The sequence below is a fragment of the Pezoporus wallicus genome, unplaced genomic scaffold (assembly GCF_028554395.1).
Source record: "Pezoporus wallicus isolate ANWC-B61680 ecotype Strahan unplaced genomic scaffold, APGP_CSIRO_Pwel_v1 contig_3710, whole genome shotgun sequence".
Lineage (NCBI taxonomy): Eukaryota > Metazoa > Chordata > Aves > Psittaciformes > Psittacidae > Pezoporus > Pezoporus wallicus.
Window position 1 is genome coordinate 2,397,875 of NW_026640315.1, and position 24,298 is coordinate 2,422,172.

Genomic DNA, 24,298 nt, shown 5'->3' on the forward strand with positions numbered 1-24,298 from the left:
ACACTCTGATAGTGCTGTCAGACTAAATGATAACACAAAATATTCTGACAGCCTACTTGGTCTGGAAACAAATGCTGTCTGTTCCTTGGCAGTGATTTCTGATTAAACTGGGGGCTGGAGCTGCTAGTGTTAGTTGCCACTGTGACTCAAGCCACTGACTCCTCTTGTATGGCATAAAACACTCAAATATTTAGATTAAATACATTCAAGTGAAATATGGGAATCATCTTTTTATTTGGAAAGTTGAACTGCTCTGTAGCTTTATTAAGGATCTCTGAGATCCACCTGAATCACAGAGAGCAGTGCGGAAGCTCAAATACACATGCCACAAAAGAAAATATGTAAGAGGAGAATTTTGATACGGGTACCCTCCATCTATGGTTTGCAATTATATCTGACCTTTTAAAATAAGCCAAGTGCAGAAAAGGTGCTTGAATCCATCACACTCAAGATGAGCTTCATCTATACTTCCTAGTTTCCTGAGAGCTCTGCTCTTTGCAGTAAAGAGCAATCAGGTTAATCAAAATAGCTGAGAAAAAGGAAATTATATGCGGGAAATTCTCCACTGGCTCATCCAAGATGGAATGCAATGCTTTTGTAGGGAAGTCTTGCGGACTCCAAGGGCAGAGACCTAAGGCACTGAGCAGTCTTACTGCTGTGTGTAGAGCTTCACACACTTAGTGTAAAAAAGCACATGCTAAACTTGTTGCTGATTTTTTCCTTCATGTTGTGTTTCCTCTCCTGTTTTCTATTTCTGTGTCAGTCTCTTCTTTTTCTTTTGCTACCTATAGTCCTACTTTGAGGTTCTTGGCAGGGTTTATGTTCTGTCTTTCTTTCAGGGGCAGCACTCTTTCTAGTGACTGTTGTCATAATACACCTTTCTGCTCTTAAATCTTTCCTAGCTAGTGTAGGTTCAGAACTCCTAGTGAAGTTCCTGTCTTCTGTGGGACTGTGGAGGGAGCTCAGACTCTGGAGTTCAAATGTATGAACAGCTTTGTTTATCCAGACCTAGAAAACCATCTCCACCATCTAGACAGCATCCTTGAACTGGGACTTTATCCACATGTTGGATAATCTGTGCATTGGGAACAAAAGGAGATACGCAATTCCGTCAAGCTGAATTACAGTAGGAGGATTAACAGCAAAATAAACAGGTTTCTATTCACTATGTGTAGGTCTGTCAGCATATTTTGACAGTTTGTTGCAGTGATGCATTTGTCACCACGTGAAGTGAAAGTGTCATATCTGTATCTGACAGGTTACCTGTAACTCTCATGACGCCTGCTGCTTTTAAACAGCTTTTACTTGTATGCATTTTCCCCATCCCATCTTCCTAAATCAGAGATGGGTATTGTCACAAGCTAGAGTCTGAGCCATGGCATCTCATTTTCCCCTGTTACAAAAGTGGACATAAAGTTGCTTTTCCATTTCACTGTCTGGGCTGAGTGTTTGTGAACAGAGCTTGAGCACAGCAGAGCCTGGAAACCAGCCTGTAATGTTAGAAAACAATGGAGTGATTATCTGCCACAGTCTGTGCTGTTGCTCTTGATGAGGGTGTTGCTCCTGCCAGAGGGAGCAAACCAACCATTATGTGGGGTCACGTCCTGCACTGCAGTTCAGGATCAGGTTCGTGCTTGTTTTCCATGGAAAGATTGAGCATGTACAAATGTGGCTGAGTATGACACAGTCCAGTCCATCAACACATGTAAATCAGGTGGTAAAGTTAGGATGTACCTAAGTGTTGGCTTGTTTTGCATGGGCTGCTGTCTGAATGAGAGGAAACGTCTGCTTGAAACATCTTCTAGGCTGTTGAGATTGGCAGTAGGAAATTTCTTCAAACAAATGGAAATTGCAAAACCTTGCATTATTTTGCACCTTCGTGGAGCTCCATCGACTTTAGGAGGGCTCCCTGTGTCCAAAGAGGATGGCTAGATCAGAGCCTAATTAGTAAGTACCTTGAAGAGAAGAGGGTAAGCCATGTATTTAGAAGAGCATTGTTTGCCAAGGGCCATGGTGGTTAGAAGAGAGCCAAAGATCAGTGCCAAGAAAACTAGTAATCCTCAGAATCATTGGGCTAGAGTGAAAGAGAACAAGGTACCCTTCCTTGTGTCTGCTTAGTGTGGTTAAAATTGACTTGGATTTTAGAATTATGGGACAGACTCAGCAAGCAATCACTCCTGATACTTTCAAATCAGCTAAAGGGCACTCAGGAGGAATGCTAATATGTGAGTTGTAGTGAACGCAGAAGGGAGAAGGGTGGAAATACTGTCTGAAAGGTATCAGCAGATTTCTCTGCAGTACTAAATGCAAGAGACTAATGAGCAGTGCCTGAAGACACATGTGACCACTGCATTTACTGTAGATGTTTTTCTGTAGTGTTCACTGTTTCTTACCAATATCAGCTGTGATTTGTAACCTCTACTGACTGCTTAAACACAGATTTTCTTGGTCCTGCTTTAAGTTCTTGCTCAGGAAGAACAAAAGCTTACTCGTATCTCAAGTCTGCATCTAGCTGTGTCTGTGGCAGTGAAGGAAGATACAGCTCTGATTCTATGCAAGATATTGCCTGAACTGGGCTCAGCCAAGCTTGGACCAAAAGGCCTGTGAGGTCTGAATTAAAACTTCTAAATGCAAACTGAGCACTTGTTTAAATCTTTTCAGAGTCTTTGTCCTTGTGGGAAGATTTCACTGATCTTTTCAAACAAAAGCAAAGACGTTTCATCTTAGACTGACTGTCTTTGGTCTTTACTGCCGAATACCCCAGAAGCTTCATATTCTGTTTTTTTTTATTGGCATGAAAGAGATAACAAGAGGGAGAACCTGTCTGTCCTCTGACACTCTTGAAAACAGTGGAATGTGAACAAAAGAAAACACAGCCTTTAGAGACCTTGTAGAAAACCACCTGGAAAAACTTAGAGTTTCTCTTTTCATGTTATTAGGTGAGCAAATTGTGCTTAGGATTTTTATTCCCTTAGACTGAAGGACACTTCAAGGCTCTAACTCTGCTCTCCATTAACTCTGGCATCGGTGTAACTGAGCTTTAATGAAATTCTCATTGATGCCACTCTAAGATTGGAATACGCCTATAAGAGTAAAAGTAGCTGTACCAGTTTATGCTCAAAACTCAGGAGACCTATTCCCAAAGCAGTTATGTAACACTTATACAGAAGAAACAATGAAATTATTAATAAATGCTGTTTAAAATATTTACAGGTCTCTCTATCTTGCTTATTAGTGATGCAGGTATGAAAAGCTGGTGTGGAAAAACTGTCCAGGCTCTCAGTCTGCCCAGGAATTTCCTGCTTTTTGTGCACAGGAGACAGGAAAAGGAATGGACGTCAGCCCAGCTGAGAGCTGCTGTTCTGGGCCCAAGTCCTTAAGCAGCAGACTGCAGCCTCACAGCCTTGCACAGGAGGAAGCAGGGTGTGTCAGCCATCCTTTGGAAACCTGCAGTAATCAGTATCATTTTGGTCACATCCTACTCTACTTCTTCCCTAACTGTGGGTCCTGAGCTTCACTTTATTCACGCTATTGCTTTTTGGTCTATCCATGAAAGTAGCAGAGCCAAGGGAGGCAGCTCCAGGGAACATCTTCCCAGGTATGCCGAGAGTGCATCCTCCCATTCTTTGTGAGTTCCATGCACTTTTAAAGCTCTATGTCATATTTTTCCACTTCTGAGAGTAAATATTTAGTTCTGTGATTTTAGTGTCACTGGTCCTTGTTTGTGCTCAGTTTCAGTGGCCCATGCTCAAGGTCTTTTCCCTCATTCCATACTGGTGAGTTATTTGCACAGGATTTGCTGCTGCTTTTTTCCTGCTGTCAGAATCTGAACTTGCTGCTGTATGCTATGTGCTAGGTGGTGATTTCTTTGGCATATTTCCTTTCTTTTGTTGGCAGGTGTTGAGTTTGTTCCATTCTCCTTATGAAGTGAAGTGAAAAATGCTAAGCAGAATTTGCAGTTGCTATCACTTTTATTGAGTTAGTGCCTTATTTTGACATTGCTATTGTGTAAATTTTGCCCTTTTGAAGACTTAAGTGAGGTTGATGTATGGTAGCTTTGTCATTGGGCTGCTGTGGCTGTAGATCCCTATCTGCTCAGCAATTGGTATGTAACACAAGTTTATTTCTGGGGTGGGGAAGTGGAACCAGTATTACAATCTACTGAGAGTATCTCATAAATTATTCTCTTCAATAGTAATGTGAAACGTGATGTTTTATTGCTGCCACCTGACCCTCTGAATATTCCATTCTCCTCGGTTCTTACAGTTCATCCTTCATTATTTGCTCAGAACAGGCCATGACTTCGCAATATCCTGCGCCTCCGCTTCCCTGTCTTATTTCCCAGAGCTGTAAAGGACAAAATCCACATTAGTGCTGAGCCCATATGCAGGGCATAGAGCTTGCACTGGGACAGTCCAGTGCTGCCTGTGGATGTTGTTCTAATGTTTTGGATTAGTATGGGGCATTAATCTGCTCTGCAGTGTGATACTCTGGGGAGCTGGTGGTGATGAAAGCCCACAGGGACTGTGTTTTTTCCTCCATCAGGACACACTCAGTTTGCAAGGGCAGCATTTGGGATGCAGTACATGTGTGCTGGCTTTAGTGATATCTCCTGGCTAATCTCCTGCTCTCGCCATAACTGCCCATCTCTCAGCAGTAACCTGAAGTCAGTGTCAGGGATAAAATACAAGGTAGTTGAAGGTGTTAGATGAAATCTAGGTGTTATGTCTGCTTGCAAATTGTTCCCAGGTACTGTTTAATCCAAGCTCTGTGATTTAGTATGAGCTGTGCTGTATGTGCTGGGACCATTAATGTACGTAGACCAACTACATTACTTTCATCACTCTGCCTATTACTTTCTGGAAGCCTTTTTCATTTATGCAGCACCAATTGTGCATGAATTGGAATATGCTGTAGTTAAATGAGGGTGGGATTGGGAATGTGGGGGAAGAAGAATATTTCTCCCCGCATACCCTAAACTTGTGACAGGCTCCTGTGACTCAAGTCTGAGCCCTGGGATAACAGTGCAGCAGAGGAGGAAATCTTGAACACAAGAATATGCTTTTGCATTGGCTTCCCCAGAGTGGATTGTTCTGGAAGCAGAGGGCAACATGTGACTGTGACTTCTATTTGTTTTACAATCCAATTTTACAGCTTACAGAAGAGACCTCAGGCTAGGGACCTGATCCTGTTACTGAATTAGCAGATACGTACATTGAACTTAGCGTCAGGGTTATATCCTACATCACTTCACTGGCAGCTGCATCTTGTCTTAGAGCTCTCTTTTGGCTGATTCATAACAATTTCTGGCCTGTCCTCGCACTGAAGAAAATCCCTTCTTTCGTGTCTTATATGTGTACTGGGGTCACGTTAACTTTCCATAAAAAACCTTTGGGAGGGGAGACATTTGGGAGTGCAGGATTGCTGGTAGAGCAGGACTGGAACAAGGCGTTCCTCGGGCACTGTGAGCTGCTGCCCAATCTGTCAGCCAGACCAAAGGAACATCTTCTTCCTCGTCCCCCCCTCCCTGCACTGGTTATTTTTAGAACCTCTCCACCTCTGCATGTTGGATATGAGAGCTGCGTTGGAGTAGATGCGAGTACAGGCCAAATAGATTCAAACCAGCCAGGCTTGGAGTTTCTGATGGGTTTTACATAACACCGTGTAAGGCATTTGCTTCTTTTCATACGTCCGTGACACCTGTGAGCTACCCACTGTAGTATTGTTCCAAAAGTGGAATAATACTTTATTTTCCAGTAATGAGACTCCTTCACACAGGTGCTATTAAAAGACTGGATCTAGGGACAGAGGTTTTGCCTGACTTAGAATTTCTTGGAGTGCTGTAATTGCCACAAGTAGTTAATGTATAAAACCCTACATATGGACACAGATTTGGATTCACTGCTGTAGTGTGTAAGTGTCTCAGTTGGTATGTGCTTATTTTCACTATTCTGAGGGTCTGGGGAGGGGACATGCAACAGAAATAAAGACCTGTCCTTTATGAAAAGACTGAAGCCTGTAGCAAACACAGGTCTGCTGAAAGCTGAGCTATTCCTTCAAGAACTGAGACTTACCTTGTGGAAGGAGGTGCTGGAATGAGTGTGTATGTGTGCACCATCCAGACCATTTCAGCACAGAATTAGCCGTACTCATTACTTGTTCTCCTTCCTTAACTGAGTATTCACTTAACATTTGACCTCTTTTAATGTACTCAGACTGAGTTGGCTTTTCCTAGAAGTTCAGTCTGCAGCTCTTTATTCAGGCAGAATTCCCTTTATATGGGTTATGCGCACTCTGGATCAGGGCCAGCAGCTCCTACCCAGGCTAGACCATGGCCCTTCAGACAAGGTGCAGACGTTTCCCATCCCTACCATTAGATGGTTTTTGTGCGCTTTGTGAGTTTTGCTTCACTGAGGACAATAGCAGGATCCTGGGAAAAAAAGAAGTCCATTTCTGTCAATGACAGAGGTTTGTTGTTAAGTTCAGCGTGGACTAGAGAAAAACATATCAGGAATTGTATGAAAACCTCTTGTTCCTTGGAGATGTTTTTCCAGTGTCACAGATTCAGGAAGCTTGGAGCACCCTGTGGTGTGGATGCTTGCTTGACACAGACAGAGTCAACGTGAGTGCAGATGAGATCTGACCGCACTTCAAGTTGCTGTCTTTTAGGAACAGAAATCCCTCTCCTCTTCCCACTTTTATTTCCCATCCCTTTGCTCTTAAAGCTACAGTCTCACCTTCCCTCTAGGGGCAGCTTCCTTGGGTGCTGCTTCTTGTCTCTTCTGAAAGAAGTCGCTGGTGTTGCTGTGGTTTTGAATTATAAAGAAGGAAGACCCTGAGGCAGTAAATACCTCAGCTGTATTTGCAGACTTCCACAGATGAGCAGTCAGTGTATGGAGCTTAAAATACCATGAAAGGACAACAGGAAGACAAAGCATTTTTTTGGAGATCAGCATCATATTATATTCTTCTCTGAGCAGATAATTTATTCAAGGGGCGACATATTGTCTAGTCTGTCTGAGGCACTAGCCTGAGACTCGGTGGTTGCCACAGATTCCCTTTGCTGTCAATATGTAGTGTATCCAAGCATAAAATGAACCATCAGACAGCATCTTGGAGGTCCTGTATTAGGACTCAGTGGCCAGAATGAGAAACCTTGAAAGGCTACTGCCTGCACCTGATTCACAGATGCTCTTAAGCTTTGGTTTGCAAGGCTTTAATTCAGCATGTTGTAGTAGCACTAAATATATATCTATATTATATGTCCATTAAGCTATTAATAGCCCACATAGCAAGTGTCTTTTGAAGCAAGTGTAGGCTTTGTTGTTTGAATCAGCTGAGCATTTGATCCTGGAATACAGGCACAGGAAAATTCTTGAAAACCAAAAGAGAAAAGCTAGAGCTTTCTCTGAAAGGTGAAGCATACAAGAACATAAAGTTTACTTAGAGAGTCGGTGCTGGAAGGAAATGGCCTAGCAATGGAGTATTCCGTGTTACAGGGAAAGTTTTTGCTGGAGCTATGAGAAACAACAGAAAATCATGAACAGAGAAGCAGTTTTTCAGGAGTCTGACACTGGAAAAGTGAGTCTGCAGCTTGCAGCTTCTTCCCGATACATGGTGAAACTTCTGGCAGAGGTCCATAAAGCTGTTGATCTCTGACAAATCCCTGGTAGGTCTCACTTATCCTGCCGAGTGCTGCTGCTTGTTAGAAGCTTCACCAAGGGTGGAAAGGGCTTATCCTCACTGCTGGTTCTGCACGCTGACCAGAATGTATCTAGGTTAGTGGAAAGGTTCCTATTCACTTCTTTGAGCTTTGCCCCATGCCACATCTGGCCTGTGCAGGTACACTTGTGTTCCTGTGCTTCCGTCCTGGCTATTTGCTCTCAGTTTGTCTCAGGACTCATTTTGTCCCTGGAATATTGGCAGCTGCAGCCCACCACAGTTACACAGAGAACTGTCCTGCTGGTGGGACACATGGTGCAATTTGTCCAGGACATTGGGTTTGTCTCTGGTCCATCCAAGAGCCAGTGTCAGCAGGATGCCCATCTCTGCCATTCCTGTACACCTTGCCACGAGGTTGTTATTCCTCTCTTACAAGAAGTGTATGGATCCTGTCCAAACCAATAGAGTAAGATATACAGCAGCTGCTGGCTGTTGAGCAGGTCAGTCTGCAGGTGAGGTACGGCCACAATCAGCAGTGTCAGACAGACACTGTCTTTGTTACGCAGATGTAAAACATCTGGCTGTTTAACTCAGATGTTACAAACCAGGAAACTATCTACTTTACTCCATGGTAAGGAAACTGACTATACACTGCACAGTGAGAATTCCTTTATTGAGCTGGTCCAAGTGAAAGGTGTTCTGAGAAGGCTCCTTTTGTTCTTTCAGACTATCAGCATCCCACCTCATACATCTACCTTTGCTACAGGGCTTTGCTGAGCCTTATCACTGAAGGGTAAATTGCGTTCATGTTACTGTAAGAAGTCAAGGAAGAGGGCCAAGAGACCTGCGTGGCTAAATAGGGAATTGCTGGGTATGCTCAAGTGGAAGAGGAGAGTTTACAGGTCATGGAAGGAGGGGCTGGCCACTTGGGAGGAATATAAGGCTGCTGCTAGAGGATGTAGGAAGGCAGCTAGGAGGACTAAGGCCTCCTTAGAATTAAACCTGGCAAGAAGGGTCAAGGACAGCAAAAAGAGCTTTTTTAAATACATGGCAGACAAAACTAACACCAGAGGCAATGTAGGCCCACTGATGAACGGGATGGGTGCCCTGGTGACAGAAGATAAAGAGATGGCAGAGTTACTGAATGCCTTCTTTGTCTCTGTCTACTCTGCTGCGGGCAGTCCTGAAGAGCCCTGTACCCCTGAGACCTTAGATGAAGTCAGGTCGACGGAGCGGTTTGCCTTAGTCGATGAGGAATGGGTTAGAGACCAGTTGAGCAATCTGGACATCCATAAATCCATGGGTCCAGATGGGATGCACCCGCGGGTGCTGAGGGAACTGGCGGAAGTCATTGCTAGACCACTCTCCATCATCTTTACCAAGTCTTGGGAAACGGGAGAGGTGCCTGAGGACTGGAGGAAAGCAAATGTCACTCCAGTCTTCAAAAAGGGCAAGAAGGAGGACCCGGGTAACTACAGACCGGTCAGCCTCACCTCCATCCCTGGGAAAGTGATGGAACACCTTATCCTTGGTACCATCTTAAGGCATATCAAGGATAAGAAGGTTATGAGGGGCAGTCAACATGGCTTCACCAGGGGGAAATCATGTTTGACCAATCTCTTAGCCTTTTATGAGGAAATAACACGGTGGATGGATGATGGCAGAGCGGTGGATGTGGTCTACCTTGACTTCAGCAAAGCATTTGACACAGTCTCCCACAGCATCCTCACGGCTAAAATGAGGAAGTGTGGACTGGATGATCAGGTAGTGAGGTGGACTGCGAACTGGCTGAAGGAGAGAAGCCAGAGAGTTGTAGTCTATGGGGCTGAGTCTAGTTGGAGGCCTGTAACTAGTGGAGTGCCTCAAGGGTCAGTACTGGGACCGGTATTATTTAATATATTCATCAATGATTTAGATGAGGGAATTGAGTGTACTATCAGCAAGTTTGCTGATGACACTAAGCTGGGAGGAGTGGCTGATACGCCAGAAGGCTGTGCTGCCATCCAGCGAGACCTGGATAGGCTGGAGAGTTGGACAAGGAGTAACTTGATGAAATATAACAAGGGAAAGTGTAGAGTCCTGCATCTGGGCAGGAACAACCCCAGGTTCCAGTATAGGTTGGGGAACGACCTGTTAGAGAGCAGTGTAGGGGAGAGGGACCTGGGGGTCCTAGTGGACGACAGGATGACCATGAGCCAACACTGTGCCCTTGTGGCTAAGAAGGCCAATGGCATCCTGGGGTGTATTAGAAGGGCGGTGGTTAGTAGGTCGAGAGAGGTCCTCCTTCCCCTCTACTCTGCCCTGGTGAGACCCCATCTGGAGTATTGTGTCCAGTTCTGGGCCCCTCAGTTCAAGAAGGACAGGGAGCTGCTGGAGAGAGTCCAGTGCAGGGCAACTAAGATGATTAAGGGAGTGGAACATCTCCCTTATGAGGAAAGACTGAGGGAGCTGGGTCTCTATAGTTTGGAGAAGAGGAGACTGAGGGTGACCTTATCAGTGTCTATAAATATATAAAGGGGGAGTGTCACGAGGACGGAGCCAGGCTCTACTCAGTGGCAAACAATGATAGGACAAGGGGTAATGGGTACAAACTGGAACACAAGAGGTTCCACTTAAACTTGAGAAGAAACTCTTCTCAGTGAGGGTGACGGAACGCTGGAACAGGCTGCCCAGGGAGGTTGTGGAGTCTCCTTCCCTGGAGACATTCAAAACCCGCCTGGACACATTCCTGTGTAACATTATCTAGGTGTTCCTGCTCCGGCAGGGGGATTGGACTAGATGATCTTTCGAGGTCCCTTCCAATCTCTAACATACTGTGATACTGTGATACTGTGATCTTCTGCACACTTGCAGATAACACACATCAGAAACTGTGCCCCTGGAAACACATGAGGAGTAACCTGTGGTTTCTTGTGGCTGGTACATGCCCATTTATTAGCAGTGGACTGGCTTCTCACATCCTCTTGATTGTCACTCCAACAAGACATCTTTATTTGGAGGAGAATAGATACAAGGACAGTTTTGGCGGGTTGAGAGAAAGCAGCAGCAGCAGCAGCTCTGAGTGAGAGAAGTTGCAGTGTGGAAGGACTGGCAAATACACAGAAATCAGTTTTTTGCCTATTTAGGGATCTCACTAAATTGTTAAGAACACTTCAACTGGTAGCTGTGAAGTGAAGAAGAGCTGGTGAACTGAAAGGCCAAGAAGGGTGTGTGAGCACCTACTCTGATTTTTAAATTGACTCAGCTAGTTCAGAAATAAAGTTTTACTATATGTATTATACCTGGAGTTGGGGTGAGGTGTGGTGAAAAGGATAAACTAGTCCTCTCTCCTCTTGTATAGATGCTCCAAAGCAGAACGCAAATAGTCTGGCAGTGGGTGGGAGATGTTCTATACTGGAGGTAATAATTTGCGTCCCACTGACCAATTCTTACCTTATTTCTGGGGGTCCATCTCAGGAGAAGCTCTCCTGATTCACTCTGAACTGTTTTCCCAATAAAAGGGTTAGTTGGTTTTGCTTTCCAAGCAATTAATTTTCACTGTCTGGAGCCCTGTGGTGATGTGTTGTCATAATACCTGCAGGGAATGTAGCTGGAAAAATAAAAATGACTTCTTTCTGGACAAGCTTGTGGGGGAAAATGGATTCACATATTGATAGACAAAGCATCAAGAGATGTAAAAAATACACCAACATATACCACTGAAAGCTAATACATACACATTGATAGAAATGAAAGCTTATGTCCCTATTACAAACTGGTTGAAAAAGGCAGTAGTAGAAATGAGCAAGACCAAACCAGTTAACTTCTGAAAAGGCTTTAGGTGGAAACCATTCGATACAACAGGAACAGCCCTGAGGGCTTCTGTGCTGTACTACAGGCACGAACAGTCACAGTCCTGTGTACAGCTGGACAGACATGCCTCTGTAATGATTGTTGTCTTGCTTGACGGCTGGACTGGCAACAGTGACCTGCTTACCTGAGCCTGTGAGATGCAATTGTTCAGCTGATGGAAGTCATCACAGAACCACTTAACTTTCCTGGTGTGGACCAAAGGGTAGGGGGAGTACGGGACTAGTGAGGAGCAGACGAATCTTTGTCTTGTGGAGTGCTGTATTGTTACTGCTGGTTATTGGTGCTGGTGTGTGGCTTGGTCCCTTGTGTACACAGGAACGTTGGATGGGGTGGTGTGTCTGTTCAGCTAAAAAGCAAGGTGCTGTAGCCAGCTGGTGTCCTCTGTGGGATGATGCACACCCGGTGCACACTGACCAAGGGGCACACATACACGCAAATACTCAGATTCCATATGCTGTGATGCCACAGTCCAGCTCATATTTCTACTCAGGAGAGTAGGGATTTTCCATCAGCTAAATCTCTGTTTCAGAGTCTGCCATTCTTAGTCCCTGGACCCAGCACTCTTTACAGACCATCTGTTTCTGAATGAAAGAGAAGGTAAAATCACATGCCAGCAGAGAAAATTACCTTTGCATCAGGTATCTTTTCAATAGTGTGTACAGTGAGCTGAGAATACTGGGTACAGTCCCTCACTGAGATTCTTAGAATACCAATGCTAAGTTATAACAGTTGAATTGGGCATATTTCTAAAACACAGAAGTACAATTCCATCAGAGCTGTACACCTTTATTTCCTTTCTCTTTGTGTTGGGCTTTGGATCTTTCTTCCATTCAGCCTTCTAACCCTTAACTATTAATATCAACCAGGCTGTAATAGCTAATGAGGATGCAGAGTACAGGTAGAACTGTAAATGAAGCACCCTTGTATGGCTTCTAAGGCTGGTAAGAACGTGCATTTTCTATGCACACTGGGTTTGTATCTCATCTATCCCTTTCCACACAAAAATGCCAGCTAATTATCATTCCTTCTAATGTCTTTCCCAGTGTAGATCAAAGAGCAATGTGGGTTTCTCCATATGATTTTGTGCAGTGAAGATTTCCTCTTTGCAGTTTGAATGATCCATTTCTGTATGAGGGAATTGTTCAGGACACAGGAACGGGAGGAATGAGGAGGCTTCTGGGCTATTACATTGCCTGGAGCTGGCAGTTCCAACAAGGCACAGGGGAATTAGATTAACTCTGCTGGCTGTGAGTGCCCTGGTCAGGAATCTGTCTGCTTGTGCAAGCTGATGCAGCAAGGACTCCCTCCTTCCGTCAGCCCCTGGTAGCTCTTGATGGGGATCATTTCTATCCTCTCTCAGCATTAGCAGTCCTGACTTGTGCTGTGGCACCGCTGCCATAGCCTGCTTCTCTGTGCTTCCCTTATCCTGACGTCAGAGGAGTCAGCTGCTGCTCAAACCTGTCAACCTCATTCCAGACTCAATAATTATCCCACCATAGTGAGTGGTACTGCACATTGCTTCCTCTGTTTCTTTGGGGAAGGACGTTATGTCCCAGCCACACTCTTCTGAAAGGTTAAGCATCTTTCTCTTCAACTAAGTGGAAGGTTTTTCCTTTAATTATACCTTTCTGCCTGATGTTTGTCATCTCAACTAACGTGTGTCTCCCTTTGCTGAATGCATCCAGTACTCATTCCTCTCAGGATTTGTGTCAGAGCATTAATTTGCCATGAAATTTCTTTCATTCATTTTAATTTCAGGACTCCTGATCAGGTGTTTGCATTTGAGATCGGATCTCAAGACCTGCATTTCATCCTCTGTATCTGTGAGCATGACAAAAGCTGAGCACATTCCCTTCTGGCAGCTGGGTTCAAAACTGGTATCAGGAGACAGGGTTAGAACTGTGGATGTTCAAATTGTGCCGGTGTCTGGCTGCCTCTCAGACCACAATCTAAATTGTATTTGAACGTAGATGTTGTGTGTGAAACACTGGGCTGTGTTCTGGTTGCTATTGCCTGGTTAGTTTTACACATCGAGGAGGGAAAGTAACAGCGAAAGCACACAGTCAAGAGAAGTGACTAAGTGAAACACTTGCTTCCTATCTTTGAGGCTTGAACTCCAACCTGTAAGTTTGATGCTGACAGAACTGAGTGATACCGCATCTCAGGAGTCTGCCATTGCACTTAGCCATGGTTTTGTCCTGTGAATGAGAGATAAACAAATGAACTGGCATCGTATGGCTGGCAGAAAAGTGTCTGGTGCTGATTTTACTTAAGCCAAGCAGTTCACTCACTGCCTGGATTTCAGCACAAGCCTGGAGCACACTTATACCAGCTTTAGGCTCTGCTTTGGTGGTTTTCTTTTTGCAGCTTTCCTTTGGCTTTAGGCACTGTGTTTTCAGTGGTATAGGGGATGTCTGAGCTGCATGCTGTGGCCTACCTACCAGTTACAGTTCAGACTTGCTTTGTTCTCCCCACCCTCTCCAGCCTCTTGCTGCTGGTCTTCGGTATTTTGTTTGTTCTTCGCATGTGGTAACACCTCAATTAAAACCTGACTGCAGATGTGTCAGCAAGGAAGGTGCTGAGAAGGTGCTGGCTAATGAATGGCACTGTGTGCCCACCTCTCCCCCCAGTTTTATCTCAAAAATGATAATTATTTCTAGAGCAGATCCCATTTGGCTGACATCTCACAACTGAAGGTCATGAAAAGCTTTATTCCGTGTAAGTTCCCTTTGTATGGATGAGAACAATCACGGTCTCACACAATGCAAGCTGCCAAGAGGAAGAAAATTTTGCCTGAAAACGAATCCGTGCTGCATCACTTTTAGATAAGCCTGATGTTACCCAAATATTTTCCTTCCTGTTGTTTAAAGGCATAACATACTGCACCCACATGACCAACTGCCAGCTGCGTCTCTTGAGATCTGGACTATTTAATGCCATATTTGACTTATGCTAATGAATGAGACAATAATGGGCTGTGCTTCATTTCAGCTTGCCACAGCTTTTGCTAACAGCCTTGTTTCCCAGGAAGCCTTGGTTTCAGTTCTGGTGGCAATGGAGGAGAAGGTGTTAATGCAGCCCTGCTTATTTTAGCAAGTGAGTGAATCAGTGGTTTTAGAAAAACAGTTCTACATGTTAACCCTTTGTTTCCAGAGCAACACACGCAAATCACTGTAGAGTGAACAGATGGCTTTGGCATATTTTTAACCTTTCTCTCTGTTCCCATGGTATTCCAGACTGTGTGGGATTCCCCATAGACTGTTGTAAGATTGGTGGGCCCAGCCAAATGTCTTGTTTTGCAACATAGCATCAGACGGAAGGAGGGAAATGGAATCCTGTTCAAATCAGCTCTGTTTAAGTAACTTTAAATGAGAGGTTCTTACATAGAGGGTGGTGGGGGAGTCTGTAGAGAGATGCTGGTCTTATGATTTTGGTGCTTGCTCATTGTCAGCTGCTACTTTACATTAGGAGGGACAAAATAAATGAGAAATACTGTTCTAGGGGTATAGTCTGTAAAAGCAATTGATGCATCCAAAAGTGTAGACTGCAGAGTTGAAACTCATAGGGAATTTGGTGGTTTCTGGCTTGCAGTTAGGATGGGGCAAAGTAGTTTCTGTCACTGTGAACAGTCTTTGGAATGTGTGCTCTGAGGAAGTTCTGGAAACTTCTGAATCCCAGGCAATGATCAGATTGAGAGTGGTTCACATTGTTAATTTCCAAATTTTTTGGTGCTTTTCTGTGGTCATAAAATGTTTTGTTCTATAATAGAGAGATTAACCAGGAGCTGTATGCTGTAAGGGAAGAAGTTCCTTAGGTGTAATAACTTCTGGGTCTCCGCTGTAAGGTTGTTAACTTCCACACCTGGGTATGAAATATGGCAAGAATTGTGTTTGTTGTTGTCCCAAACTAGGCTTGTGTCATCATGTGTGTTAAAGACTGCAAGTGATTTCTCAATAGAGAACAGAAATCGTAGCATCAATTTTCCTGGCACTGCTTGTTACACTCATGTTCATTGAGGATCATGGAGCATAATGTTCTCTTAATAACTTATTCGTGTATTAGAGTGCTTGAAACAAATCCATCCCTAATGTGTTCTGTTCTCTCTGTGCAGTACTGTATGGCTCAGTCTTTTACTCTCAGAAGATAATAAAATGCTATTTGACAGGATAAGCAAACAAGATGATGATAAGGGTCTGCCCAGTGGGTCAAGTTTCATTACAATACAGTAGAGTTTAGTAATACCTGTGTATTGTATCAGGCCAAATCATTTGTGTGTCTGGTGTTCCATGTAGAGTCAAGCAGATGTATGAAGAGGTGACAGACACCTCTCTGTTGTGCTGAAAAACTAGAAGGCAGACTATAGAGGGCAAGTGAGACAAGGTAAAAAAACAATAGCCTACAGCATGGAACAGCTTGGTGCAGGCTCCATTGTTTTCTGTGGTGTCATCACCTTTACAGTGCCCTTCTGATGCGGTTTAAGTATAGCCATAGCCATTTTAAAGAAGGAGAAGCCAAAATAGATGAAGTCATTTGCTGGTAACTGCATGCCACAGATAAACTTGCAGCTCTGACCCCCATGACACAGTCCCGTGGTCAGTGAATACCATCTCTTTCCCCAGCAGCATGAATCTTCGTCTAGACAGTAAAACCATTCTGCCTCAGAGGCTGTGATATGAATCCTATAGCTCCTGCCCTCATCGCTCCCATGAGCTTGGAAGAGGCAATAACTGCCCTCGTACCCTGTTTGTCACTTCTGTGAAGTGCTTCAAAGCTTCTCCAACTGGAACAGGCAAGTGTGTCCCAGCAGATGTGGAGCACTTGCTGCCCTTGCATTCCTGAAGGATAGCAGGGACGTGAGCTGACCTCACATGTGCTGCAGATCTGCAGTGCTCTGTCATTCCTGCTTCAGTAGCTCAATGCATTCACCATCTGTCACCCACCTGAGTGAAGGTAGTGCTTATGCAGGTCATTAATAACACATGAACACTAGAAGCTTCCCTTCTTCCTTTGAATGCACTCAACCACCTGCAGTGCCTCTGAAACCACCTCTTCCTTTCTGTGGCTTTACAATTCATTGATGCAATTTCACACACTCAGCAAAATGCTGTGTCATGGACTTTTTTTTCTTCACCTGGGTAACTGGGGGATATTTTTCTCCCATTGGATCAGGGCTCCATGGACTTAGTTCATATTTGAAAGAAGATGCATATTGCCACTCTGTCTCCCTCTTGCCAAATCAAACAGAGAAAACGAAGTCTGGCTGCATAAGCTGTTTCCATAGCACGTGGATATTATGTCAGTTCTCTGCAACCTGTCTGGGTCTTCACCATCTCTTATGGAAGTGGGTACCACAACTGTGTTAGCATTGGTTTCTCTAATGCAATGTAAAATAAATCCCCTCATCTTGCTCTGCTTCCCAGAATTGCCAGAACATTACAGAGAAGCTGTACTCCTCTCCCCTGGATCTATAAATCCCAGCTCATTAAAAGACAGCCCTCATCTCAGTAAATCTGCTACTTCTTTTCCTTCTCTTTTGTATTCTTTTCTGGTTTGTGACATTGCCTGGCTGTGCTTAAAACATATTCTGTCTGTATGGGCTTCACTTGCAAAGCTCTTCAGAGGAGTGTGAGACTGTCGGCATTGTTGTTATTTATCAACCTGTCATCTGCAAATGTCATCATCATGGTTTTATATTTGCTTCCAGTCTGTGCATGCAAACACCAAATAGCTTCAGAGAAGGACTAATCCTACCAAATTCCAACAGAGACACTGGTATCCCACACTAATAGGTCTCCTGAGCACCCATTAGCCTGTGCATCTCTCATATGGCACATCTCTAATTCCACCCTGCAGCATTAACATATTTAATCTCCTCTTGCTGTTTTTTGAGGTTTCTCACAAATGCTTCTGCTTCAGGAGATCCTGTGCAAACATCGCTGCTGCAGCACACCAGCGCCTTTCCTGCAAGTTCTTGTCTTGCCGTCCTCACAGATCCCAGATGTTCCCTGCTTGCACTTCAGGGTGAGACGTGCTCACAGACTCCTGCAGTATGAAGGTGAACTGCTGAGACGAGTTGTTTATTTCAAATGGCATCTTCTGGCTGTGACATGGATCCTGCTGTAAGATTGCAGCATGAGGAGCCAGTGTGGGGTCCCTCAGAACTGAACTACATCCAGATCTAACGGATCTGTTTTGTGTTAACCAGATCTCTTCAGTGCTGGTCAGTTTTTGAAGAAAATTAAGTGAGGTCAGTAGAAATCTGAGTTTCTCCTTGCCTGGAAATGGGAGCAGGATTCAAGTCCAGTCAGAAAATCTTTACTATTAAAAAATACCTAATTCTTTTGGCAGCATCAGCACAAGCGATGGCCAGGATCCTGAGAGGGTTCCTTGGCTGAGAGGTACCCCTGGATTGAACTCCCTTGCAAGAAAAGATCAGTTTCAATAAATCTCTTCCAAGGTTTGCCAGTCACTGGCCTCTTCCCTCCTCTTTCTGCACTCCCTCTGCCACAAAAATACTTTCCCTTCTCCTAACAGTCATTCAGATGCCTGGTCCTGTAGAGCGTATGGTCGTGCTCCGAGGTACTGCTTACACAGCTGTGCTCTCATGTGGATGGAGGAGGTAGGAGGGGACCTTTCACACTGCCTCACTTTGTTGTCCACTGTTTTGTACTCCTAATTCCTGCTCATTCATATGCATGTCTGCATTGGTCAGTTTTGATTTCAAAATTGTTTCTTTGCACTGAACTTTGTCTCTTTCTTTTCACTGTAGAGACTCTTTAAAGTGTTCCTAGCCTACTTCTGTGTGTCAGAAACACCTCTTTGCAGCGCAGCCTTATAGCTGGGAAGCCCAACAGAGAGAAGGCAGATGCTTTGGCTGAAGTGACCTGTTATTACAATGGAGAAATATGCTTCCATTGAAAGGATAAACATCTGTTCATCCAAGCACGTTAAACAATAGACACAGGGTTTGGTTTTCTCTGATTGTTTCTCAAAGCAAAAATGATTTATGTCTTCTCTCTGGGACTACTGGATGTCTACTGAAGGATTCAGGAGAGAGTCCCTTGCAGCTGCCAAAAGAACCACCTTGATTATTGAGCCTGCAGCTAACTTTTTCTGTCCTACAATGAAGAACTGGTGTGTAATCCAGACCCTGTTTGTGCTGTCCCACATGGTGGGGGACTGCTCTGTGCATCAGTGAAGGGAGAAGCGTTTATCCCCATCCCAAAGCACTGTCTCTAGCTCATCATGATGGCTTATAATATTGAGCTCTTATATGCATTGATGGGGCTGAAAGGCTGCTGCTTCCTCATGTGCTAGCAGGCTGCCAGAGCTGCAAGCCCAGGGCTGCTGACTGCCTGGCACTGAGGCTGACAAGCCCTTAACATTCTCCAAGGCAATAAATAAATGTTACAAATTCTGATTAATTCCTGAGAGTCAACCCTTTCTGAGAAGGAGGAGGGTAGGACATTACAAAGTGGAGTAGAAGGATGGTTGACAGTATAGACAGGAGAGAAGATTTAGGGGTAGCTGTGATGACATAGTTTATTTGGCCACAGCTTGAAATTGAGCTTAATTTTAAGTAATGTCTTCGGTCTGAAAGAGCTTCTTGCCTGGTAAAAATACATAGCCAAGTGCACTACAGGCATGAAACTGTGCAAATATGTGCAAATATATTATTTACAATCCATGTGTGTATATCAATGCACAAACTCTATGCAAGTGTCCACCTAAACCTATCTAGTTGATCAAAATCATTGTAGCCCATGACCTGGGCTGGGAGCACTGGCTGAAGATATGAGCCCTAGTGTCATTAATTGCATCAGGTTGTTCTGTAAATCCTTCCTCATGTCCTGCACTGATGTCAGTTATTTGCATTCTAAAATCTAATTGAAAACCTGCAAAATTAGATTTAGAGGAAACTGGAGGCTGAAGCACTTCGCTCAGGTGATAATTTCATTTACTGTTAAGACGTTGCTTATACCTCAATGTGAACATATTCTCTCTTCCTCCCTAATACACACCCTCAGGCATATAACATCTGATTTAATTTGATTTTTTTAAATGTAATTATATGTGGCTGAGCAGCTGGTAAACTGAAATCCTTGCATCACCTTTGAGAAATAAACTCAATGTGCCAGATTCACTGGGAGCACCCAGTGACACTACTGTGTTAGAGCACAATATTAAATAGTGTAGAGGCTTCCTAGCTGACTGCAGGAATCTGTGCATTAAAACCTGAAACACAATTTGTTGCCTTTTAGCAAAAGACCTACAGGAAATGGGGTTCTTTAAGACAACCCTGCAAGCATCTGAAATAGTATTTGCTTACATGACAATTATGGGAACTTGCTGTTTGTCAGAGAGTTACAGGCTGATCTTGTAACAGAGATTACAGTGCCTGATTACAGTATCCATGAGGGGATGGCTGCTCAGCTAGTGGCCACTCCAAGGTCTTCACCAAAGCCTCTGGAGCCAGGCTGAGTTACATGAGGTGACATGAGGTGACACGTCTGCCATGTATTTTAGCTACTACTACATTCTTAGTAAGGACATTTTTCAGCTGTAAAATCTTGCTGCTTCCAGCCTCAGTGGCCAGCTTGATTATATGGCTTTAAATACACTCAAAACCAGTTTGAACAAAAGCATTTCTGCCACCTCTGCTTCATCTTCCTGTAACATATCTGTTAGTGAAGGTGAGCAGGGATAACACTGACCCAGCTTTTCCGTATCAAGCATGTCTCTATTTAATTGGTTTCAGTAAGGATTTTCAGCTAGTCTGTGTGCATTAAATGCACACTACAGTCTGTGGTAGAGTGGCTGTGTCTTGTGAAACAGAAACATGGCTTCTGCTGCTATAAATTAGTGGGGCTGCAGTAATCCCTTGTGATACCAGATGTAGAATTTGAACTTGAGTTTCATGATAGCTGACATCTGGGCTCTGCTGCCCGGCTTGCAGGACTTGAGCTGTTGAAGCCTTCTGCAATGAGAAAGTTTCCATATTTCTAACTTGTCATGGGCTCTGCTCTCACCCCACAGCTCCTCATTTGCCCTGCATACATGAGCTGATTTTGTTGTTCCTACAAAAAGGAGAGGGGAAAGGATTCAGTATAAGGATCAAATTATTCCTCTCTTGTTCAACACGGAATTGTGTGTGTGAGTAAAAATCCTGTCATTTTGTCATCCAGATTTGCTCATTCCAGATAAGGCCTTTGGCTGATCATGGCATTTTATTGGCACAGGGGGAATTTATAAGCACTGAGAGAATCTGAGGGAAGAAGTGTCATGAGCAGACATTAGTGCATTATCTGCAGGGCTTTAAGAAACTGCTGGGGGTTTGCTAGAGTGTGAAAAAACCACACCAGAAAATTGAGAAACTGGGTCATCTGGATTCATTTGCTGCATATCTTTCCAGCTGGGCTTTTGTTGCTGCTCAGACTGACAGATCTGAGCTCACATTGTAGTCACCAGGATTGTGCAGCATCCTACGTGCCTGCCTCCTGCAGTCATCTTGTTTATACTCCGGGGTGTCTGGAGGGCCCGGATCAAGGTCAGAGTTGTGCTGTAGCTTATGAGGAGCAAGAGGCTGCCTCTGCCTCAGTGTGGGTACCTGCTACATGCATCAGGCAAAGGCACAGGGACACAAGGGGACTTACACAGTGTCATGCAGTGTATTTGTCACAGAGAGCAGCCAGCTGGAGTGCACCAGCACTGTGCCCGCCTCCTGGACTGTTCTGCCTCTCTCCTTATTCTTCAGCTACTTGTTTCTCTATCCCTTTATTCTAGACAGCACAACACACAACAGCCTCTCCAGTCGAGACTGCTTTACTCTCCCTTCCCCAAAACTCCCCCAAAAAATCTGCCAGACCTTCTTCAGGGCAAATGCCAGTTTGGTGCCTGTGTTTAAATTCAGTGTAATCTCATTTATGGTAAGTAGTTGATCAGAAAGGCTAAACTGTGAAGCTGAAATTATAAGCAATAAGTACATTGCTTGTTTACATAATGTACAGAACAGAACTGTTCTCTGTCTTATCACACGAAGCTTTTTGTGCTGTTAATTTCTAATTCCCTGTATAAACCTTGTATTCTGTGCTGTGGCAAGGAAGGTTTGTTTGATCCCAAGTGCCCAGGGAGTGTTCTCTAGTCTGGATTCTTCAGGGAATGAGGCTCCTGTGGGTTGTGTGGGTTGTGCATGTTTTTGTCCTTTCTCCTTTCCCAATAACTTTCGATGAGGGGGATGGAGATCACTAAGGTTTGAAGTTCCTATGAGCTGCATACACAGGAAGGGCTCCTAGGGAAGGAGATTCTGTACTTTAAGATGAGAGGCTGGGTCACAGATTCCCTCCTTGTTAAGTTCTTGAGATCCACAAAAAAGAGTATTAATATGTCCCATCTGCAGAAATTTTGGTCAGAGCATTCACCTTACTCAGCACCAGGTGATGCAACTGTAAATTGTGATTTCTCTTTGCAGAAGGATTTGTTAGCTGATTCAAGTGAATGTTACAGGTATTCTTCCATTTGGGGTCTTCTGTAGAAGGTACAGACCAACTGAGCACCAGATGACACACCAAGCTCAACACGTATTTTATGATCTTTTCCTTTAGGTGGAAAAACTGGCGAAGTACTTGGACCCAAATGATTTGGGAAGAATCAATTTCAAGGACTTTTGTCACGGAGTTTTTGCTATCAAAGGTATGTACATATTTCTTAAAAATAATCCACTTCAGTTCCAGTCATGTTTCTCTGGTTGCAGAAAATGTGATGATCAAAGACATCCTCTCTTTTGACTGTGGTTATTTGTGGGGTAACTCTGGGAACAGAGCCAGTGTATTTTTCTTTCTGTGTATCTCATATGTCATTGGTGAGCAATGCTGGAGTTCCTGCAGCATTGTTTCATTGTTGAGTCTTGGTTTACCATTTGTTTCTTCAGAACAAATGTGATTTAAATGTAGCTGAAGAAAGAGAATCTTTTTGGTTAGCAGCTAGTGCCAAAGTCTGGTATGTCCAGGTTCTCATCTGGTACTGCTGTTGATTTACCAAAGGAAGTTACAGAGCCCTGAGGCTTTAGTTTCTCTAATAGGGAATTGAAGACTGTTATACTCTTCTTGAGGTATCTGCAAGGTATAGTTGAGTCATGTTTTTGAAGTACTTGCAGACATGTATTGGAGTGAAGAAGGTTAATTACAGGTTGGCTCTGCAAGCCCTGCAGATAGAGATGAGGTGGATCAAACCATCTCCTTTGAAAGGAAACAGAGTCCTTGACAGAAGACGTGGACATTTTTAAGCTTAACAGCTTAGCCCAAAGCGTAATGAAGCAAGCAGTGAAGAGGGACTTTAGCTGTTTTTCTGCTGATTACTTTTCTAGTTTCCCAGAGCAAAACAATGCAGCCTGTCCTTTTCCAGACACGTAGTATGTCCTTAGTAAAATGCTGAAGTGCTGTCACAGCCCAGAGCCTTTACTTCAGGGACAGGGAGAATGTCACAGTGATGATAGTGTGATTCCAGGGGAAGCCTCTGGAAAGTCATCTACAATGTGAGATGATTATGAAGCCATAATAATGCAAGAACATAACACCACAGCAATTTTAATTAAAGTTTATGGCAGCCAAGGACTGAAGTGTATAATTATGTAAAATTACAGTGAGAAGCTGCTCCCAGTCCATGTTCATGGAGACACCTTCCAAGGTGACACTGATGTGTTGGAGGAGAAGGCAATAGAAAGCCCAGAAGGAAAGTTTATATGTTACTGTTCAGACACTTCCTACTCATGTAGCAAACTGAGTTCTGGGTTAAATAAAACACTAGCTCTGTAAATCATCTGGTAGTCCTCTGTGATTCACAGTCTGCACAAGTGCACAAAATACGATCAGGAAGGGATGGACGTGACCCAGAAGAACATCTCTGTGCCAGTATCCCCAGTGAAGGAGCCTTAAGAGTCCTCATCCTTTCTCACCTTGTGCAAACTGATTCATGTAGTCATATCCTAAAGTCTAGTCCTGCAAAGTTATGACTGAATCAAACTCTCTGCAGTACCTTGTACCCCATGATTATGAATAGCTTAAAGGCCTTATATGGAACATACTGTAGGCATCAAATGCTTGATGATTATTAGTATGTATATGTAAGTGGATAAGAGAGAAACCCGTCCCGTTCTGCAGCATCACCTCGAGCTCTCTTAGCACATCATTAGCATTGTCAGCACTTACACAGTGTCAGTGCCAAGCGTGTGTCATCACAGGAACAGTTGTATCTGATTCTGATAAGACACTGTTAGGCATGCTTTCTGAGCACCCCTTGCTTACCTCTCTGCATGCCAGTTTTATTGATCTTTAGCTGCCAGCTAAAATGAAGTTGGTTGCATTAAAGTTCAGAAAGGATATGGCAGCCTTTCACAATAGAAAGCCTCCACCGTGTTGGTACCTCTCACTTTACAGTGCAACCACGTCCCAGGGGTAGTAACAGGCTTATTATCAAACAAAAGCAATTTGTCTTGGCAGCAACAGATTGTAAATATGATTCTTTGACATCTCAGCCTATTGCGGTTGCTTGGGGCAATCAGATTAATAGAGCAAAATGAGATCTACTATAAATCCAGTGGTTTTTTTTCTAGTAATGGAATATGAAGCTGTGTTATTCATAGTACTGGAAGCCAATTGTTCAGACTCATGCTTTACTGTCCTAATGCCTCACCATATTTCTCATTTATGAGACTTCAAATTAATTTGTTTCATAGATGCTTGCCTTTATAATATGCTGAAGAGTTTTTTTGCTGCACAGATGTGATATA

The 24,298-nt window shown here is 43.9% G+C and overlaps 1 protein-coding gene across 3 annotated transcripts in view; it reads left to right on the top strand.

Annotated features, from left to right (window-relative positions):
* RAB11FIP4 (RAB11 family interacting protein 4) overlaps positions 1–24,298 on the top strand; it is a 113,176-nt gene that overhangs the window by 16,682 nt on the left and 72,196 nt on the right. For all 3 annotated transcript variants that reach the window (XM_057418656.1, XM_057418655.1, XM_057418660.1), the window contains exon 2: positions 22,116–22,203. In XM_057418656.1, the coding sequence (XP_057274639.1) occupies positions 22,116–22,203 (88 nt within the window). The remainder of the gene's footprint in view (positions 1–22,115; positions 22,204–24,298) is intronic.